Here is a 6,103-nt window from a genome sequence, read left to right as displayed (position 1 = left end):
TATTGTACTTAAAAACAAATGTCATCACACGAGGTAGGATTTAACATTCCAAAGCCCATAGGGTGGGTACCTTTTCATACACATATATATAAAAGTCATCAAGTGACCTACCTCAGAGGAAGGCCGACTGAAGACAGGTGAGTCTGAATTCACCCATAGAATATTTATTTAGAGCCAGAAGCCTTGATTTTGATTTAGCATTTTGTCAATACTGTGATAGTTATGCTCTTTCTACTTAAAGCCTGTGGTGATTTTTGTGATGAGAGGGGGAAAAAAAAAAGGCTGATAATTAAAAACTTTATAATATGGCAATTTTCTGCATATGGAAACAGCTAGAGCCTGTAGCTTTTGATGGGGCCATGTATGGATTTGTCATTGAATGAATAGGTATTGGGTCAAGCTGTATTCATCCTGGCTTGCAAATACTCACTCTTAGAGCTCAAACTGAGCTACTGCGTGTACCCGGCTCCAGCTGGGGTTTTTGCTGGCCTGAATAAGCTCACTCAGGACAAGGGAGTCTTTCTGATGACACTGGTGGACTATTTGACTATTTGTGTTTGTGCATCTGTGCAGTTTGGTTTGCAGTAGAAATAAAGACTAGAGAAAAGGTCGCACATTATTAAAATCAATAAGGCATTTTCAAGTGTTAATAGCGTTGGGTGATGATTGCCTACAAGACTCGTGGTGTGTTTTGTATTTGAAACCCTCTTGGGGAAAAAGAAACATTTGTAAGCTGTAAGAAATGCTCAGTTTAAATGCATGCACCAGCAAGGCAAGTACAGTCAATGTTTTTTCCAGTTGATAGCTACTATCTGATGACATTTGGGGATTTTATTAATAAGCACAACAGACGCATTTATTATTAAAGTGGTTATCTGCCATTATCACACACGGTAATTAACACAGAAGTGTTATTTCACCAGCAAAATCTTTGCCTTGCATGCTCTTAGCAGAGAGGGTCATATTTCTTGATTTATGAAAACTACTTTTTTTCTAAAAGCCAAGCAAAAATCCCATTGCTTTTGAACAGAGAGACAAAGGATGTGTGCACTTTGTAGCACATTAGACTTCAAACACCTATATAATTAAAGCAAAGGTACTGTACCTCTTCTTCATAAAGACATGCTACGGGTGTTCAGGACCCAAGTGATGTGAAGCCAGTGATATGAAGTGACAGGGGCCGAAAAATCCCTGCTGGCCCAGGCTGCCAACGGGGACCTCCCTGCTCCCAAGCTCCCCAGGCCCAGCCCTTCTGTCTTGACGTGATGGTCTAGTGGCACCCGAGATGGAGGAGACATTCGGCCACAGGAGAAGCCTGTATCCCCCAAGCAAGGAGGAAATAAGGAGCAGATGGGGCTCCCATCACTTGTTTCTCCTCCCACCACCACTCCCCGAAGCTGTCGGCTGCATGCCGTGCTGGGGGTGAGGGGAGGAGAGTGCTGCGGAGAGCGTGCCTCCACTCCCCAACCCGTCTCCAGCTAATGCCATCCCTGTCGGGGGCCTCAGGGTGGGAGCTTTTGGCACGCAAGCTTTGCTACAAGGCTGTTGCAAATCAGCACCGATTTCTTCATGTTTTGCAAACCGCTCTGTTTCCAGGTCTCCTGAGGAGCTGAAGAGAGCCATTGCCATGATCCCCGCACTGCTCTTGCTGGGTCTTACGGCCCTTGTCGGTGAGCCAGGGTTTGGGTTTGGTTTGCTGTCGAAAGCACCCCGGGAACAGTTTGCAGAGGGACTGTGGAGAGGAGGTGTGCGGCCAGGCCTGAGGTCCCCTTTCTGCAGGGCGCTGTAAAAACCTGTGTGGCTGAAGGTCCTCGGCTGCCATTTGAGGCTGTTTGCTCTCCACCTGCGTCCTTTAAACCAGCGCGTCTGGAGTACAGGACTGACACCAAAAGGGAGTCACAGACACACCTCTTGATTTTCTCAGCTTACCTTATCTGATCTTTCTGCCTACTCAGAAATGGTCTCACAAATGTCTCAGGCTGTTTGATGGAGGCTAGTCATTCCTCAGTTACTGAGGAAGCAGGGTAATTTGCTCAGGCTGAGGCAAGCACTCTCTTGAATTAATTCTTCACCAAGTTACAGAGGGATACAGGAGACGTTCCCAACCAGGGTGCTTGGGTACCACCAGCCATTATCTGAGGGGTCATGGACATTGGAGGGCACTTAATGGGAAAAATCCTCTGAAACAAATGCAGATGCTGTTGTTCCCCTCTACCAAAACAGCATTTAGACCTAACAGGGCAGATGCCTCTTCATGTAAATTGTCATTAGTTTCACTTATTTCAACCTATCAAATTAGAAAAGAACAAATTTATATTCTCTAGCTTTCTTTGATAATGTTACTGATAGAGAGCAGTGGCAATGACATAAGAGTGGCCTACACAAGGTGATGTGGGTTACGGGTCTGGATGAATCCCTCACGCTTGACTTGTACTCACTTGCAGCGCGCTGTATGATATTGCTTTGAGATCTTATGTGTTCAAACACCTCCGTTTAATTTTTCAGCTCCATCCATGAGTTACAGTTGCTATGGCGATATAAGTGCTCTTCAAGCCCCCACAATATCCTGTACAGCCGTAAGAGCCCCAGACTGTGGTAGGTATCATTCATTGCTTGATTCGTCAATGTGTTTTGTGTCTGACAGATGCTTCGCCTTCTGTTATCACCAATTTAAATGTGGTGCAACTATTCAGTTAGCCAAAAGGGAGAAAGCAACACCTCCTCCCTCAAAATGGCAGGTGCTGCGAAGCCTCCAGACCTGGTGGGAAGCGGGAGGACAAACCTCAGGTCCTGCAGTCAGGATCCTCAGCCTCTAAGCAAAGGGAAATGGCGCAACCCCTTTTCAGTCAAAACAGCGTCTTCATCAGCCAGGACTTTAGCATCAGCATCCTGACAAAACCCCAGGGCCTCTCAGCTCAAAGGGGAAGATGCGCAGAGCTGAGTCCTCAGTGCTGGCATGTCAGCTGATCTGGCCAATGGTGACCTGCCAGAGACACACTCTGCAGGTCCCAGGTTTGTAGCCATCCTACCTTTGGTGACCTGGTTTTGGTAACTCCTTCCCATTTCCCTCATTCTTACCTTGTGTTATTGCCCCATGTCACTGCAGAGCTGACTGTGTCAGATTCATACTGCTGAGACCTCCAGGGACTGTAAGGGGCTTTGCCACATACCTCAGACATAGCCATCTTGGACACATGACTGCGGGTGTCCAAGCATGGATCTGAAACCACTTGCTTGTTTACAAACTGTTCCAAAATTACTTCAAAAAAACCCCACCTGTCTATCCACAGACTGACAACGTAGCTGTTACTGCAGTTTGGCTGGTCAGTAGTAACACATCTCTCACTTTTTTCAAGTGCAATTTGAAATTTCACTTTTCCAACTCCAGAGCTGCATTTCCAGTGGTGCGGCAGCAGAGCAGGACTACAGATGCGTGGTCCCATCTCCTGAGAAGCTGCCCTCTTCCCCTCATCATCCTTGTGTACTGGCACAGCAGCTCCCCGGCCAAGGCCAGAGCCAATAGAGCTGTGCTTGTTCCTCAAGTGCCACTGCCCAACTCGGTGTAGCTGCGTTTTCTTCAAAACTCTTGTTACTCCTTTGATATACCCACTCAAGGAGAAAGCAAGGGTTTTGGGCGGGAGGGTGTGTAAGCCTACCTTTTCCTATGCCGCAGGTCTTGCCATGATACGGAGGACTGCTGAGGCAGACATCGTACGCCTGAGGAAATACGAGATCCCGATTAAGAGAGTAGCCAGAAACCTGTGCTTGGACCCGGCGCTCATCGCTGCCATCATCTCACAGGAGAGCCGCGTTGGCCTGCTCCTGGACAACGGCTGGGACCAGGATCAGCACAAGTATGGCTTGATGCAGGTACATCAGGGCGATAAGTATGAGTAACAGAGCAGTAATGGAGTGTATATCCCAAGGCTTTACCTTAGCAAATGACTGTTCTGTGTTTGAGACAGCACTTAAATGCGTTCTCTCTACATCAAAGGTTGTGCTTAATTGTTATCCCGAATAAGGTCACTTCCATGAGTCACAGCCCAGGAGTACAAAGAAGAAGGGGAAGCTACAGTGGTGGTTGTGTTCAGAGGGAAACCCATCTTCTTGCTTGACTTTTCTAGCTTGGCAGGCAGCAACACCAGCCTTTCGGAATGTGGGATAGTGAAGAACATATAAATCAGTGCTCAACTATCCTGGTTCTTGCAATCAATGAAGTACGGGCAAGACATCCTACCTGGACCTGGGACCGGCAGCTGAGAGGTACACGATGGGCTACGTACTAGAAAGGGACACACTGAGTGATGGGAGTGCTGTGCATTTGTTGGTGTCACTTTTAAGGGAAAAAGAGCATCAGTCTGGCAGATTTTACAGCTTCTCTTACAAAAAAAAATAAACCCAGAGTTTTCTAGTTTAAAAGAGGCAATCCCAAAACAGCAGACCAGCAAGAGTATGTGAACAGCAAGAGTATGTGGCAAATATGAATATAGACATAGCCTCCCACCTCAAACCTCTGTCCACAGGGCCTCCATGTTTCTGCCTGCAGCGGAGAGACTGTGGTGGGGTGCCAAGCTCCTTCGCAGCTTTGCTGCAGTAGGAAGCAATGGGAAACCAGCCCAGCCTGGGAGATGCTGCAGCAGCAGGGAAGCACCATGTAGGGCTGGGCAAAGCTGTGGGGCACAGCTTCGGCAGGTTGCCCCTTGACTTCAGTGACAAATGTCCACAGAGGGCCACTACATTGAGCAGCCAGGCCACCGCTGGTGAATGGCTGGATCCAGGACCTCCTTAAATTCCCTGGAAAATGCATTGTGCTCAGTGAATGTGAACAGGTCTCAGGTTATCCTCTTATCTGTTCATCCTACAAGTGAAATGGCTGTCAGATGGATAAATAAGGTAGAAACCAACCAAACAAAAGCCACTGGGGAAGGCAGAAATTGAGGCATCGCAACACAACAGGCTTATCATGGCAGGCTGTTAAGTTGATTGTGTCAAGGAAGCCTGGGATCCAGGTTTGCTTGTAGTCTGCATTATCTGCGAGCCAATTTGTTCACCCTATGTTATTTCTTGGCGCTCCCATCCTTGCCTTTTTAGATTACACCCTTCTGGGACTAGCATGCCATTCCCACCTGCATTTGGAGAGAGTTATGGGTTCCTTCACTATAGAAATAAAGATTTTGCAAAACCAGTCACTTTTCAACAATAATGCACAATTAGCAATTTCCCAAGCAGTTGTGTAGGTTTGGTGAGATGCATGGCCCTTTTGGCTAGGAATTTTTACTTTTAAATCTCTGTTTCTTACTTATAAGCCCATAACAACTCCTTCTTAACTCTTTCCAGGGGGAATCTGCACCTACCGTGCAAAAATGGGCAACCTCCAGGTCTATGAGGAAGACCCATGCGACAGAGACAACTACTACGCCAACAGCGTGATTAGGCGAGCCCAGTACTTTAAGAGACAGGGGTTCTAGCTCATAAACCTGCCCTGCCACTAAGCCTCTCCTCTACGTAGACTAGCCCAGTAGTGACCATAGTACCCAGAGCAGTTCCTCAGGGTTCCTGGCAGGACCGATGCTGGTGGCACTGGCACCAGCACCTCGCTTGCTCCAGCAAACCCCAGCTCCCCACTCACCCATGGGCAAGCTCAGTGCTGCCTTCCAGGGGACCCACAGGGACAAGTAACCACAAGCTCAGGGCCTTTGAAAGGCAGATGGGGACAGACCAGCAACATTTAAGTGTCAGGTTGAACCCAGAGCTATTTGAGCCTCCCCCAGGTGCGGGCATGCAAGCAGCTCTCCCTGGGCACTGGCTGTGCTTTTCCCATCTCCTCTATCCATCTCTTTTCCTCTCCCCAGGCCAACAAGGGGGACAAGCCCCCAAGTTGAAATCTTCCTTCCCCTTGATTGCGTTAGCTACTGGGCAATGAAGAGACTTCTCAACGAGCCTCTGGTCTCTGAATGTTTCTGCACTAGCTGTGTATTCCCATGGCCAGCCTTGTGGGGGACAATGCTAAACACGCCCATCGCCATGGTGGAGTTAGAGATCTCTTCAGGGTGAAAAGCAGTCTCACACAATGGGAAAACCTCTAAATGGGGACTACTACAAA

At 48.0% G+C, this 6,103-nt stretch overlaps 1 protein-coding gene across 1 annotated transcript; it reads left to right on the top strand.

The window, feature by feature from the left end:
- Positions 1–1,627: 1,627 nt before the first annotated feature.
- LOC137674926 (lysozyme g-like) lies at positions 1,628–5,468 on the top strand. Its single transcript, XM_068420744.1, has 5 exons — positions 1,628–1,670; positions 2,506–2,595; positions 3,674–3,870; positions 4,125–4,263; positions 5,338–5,468. Exons 1-5 carry the CDS (start codon positions 1,628–1,630, stop codon positions 5,466–5,468), a joined length of 600 nt encoding a protein of 199 aa, XP_068276845.1.
- Positions 5,469–6,103: the final 635 nt, after the last annotated feature.

The sequence above is a fragment of the Nyctibius grandis genome, chromosome 2 (assembly GCF_013368605.1).
Source record: "Nyctibius grandis isolate bNycGra1 chromosome 2, bNycGra1.pri, whole genome shotgun sequence".
Lineage (NCBI taxonomy): Eukaryota > Metazoa > Chordata > Aves > Nyctibiiformes > Nyctibiidae > Nyctibius > Nyctibius grandis.
Note: the sequence above shows the minus strand (reverse complement) of the source record. Positions and strands in the feature narration are given on the sequence as shown.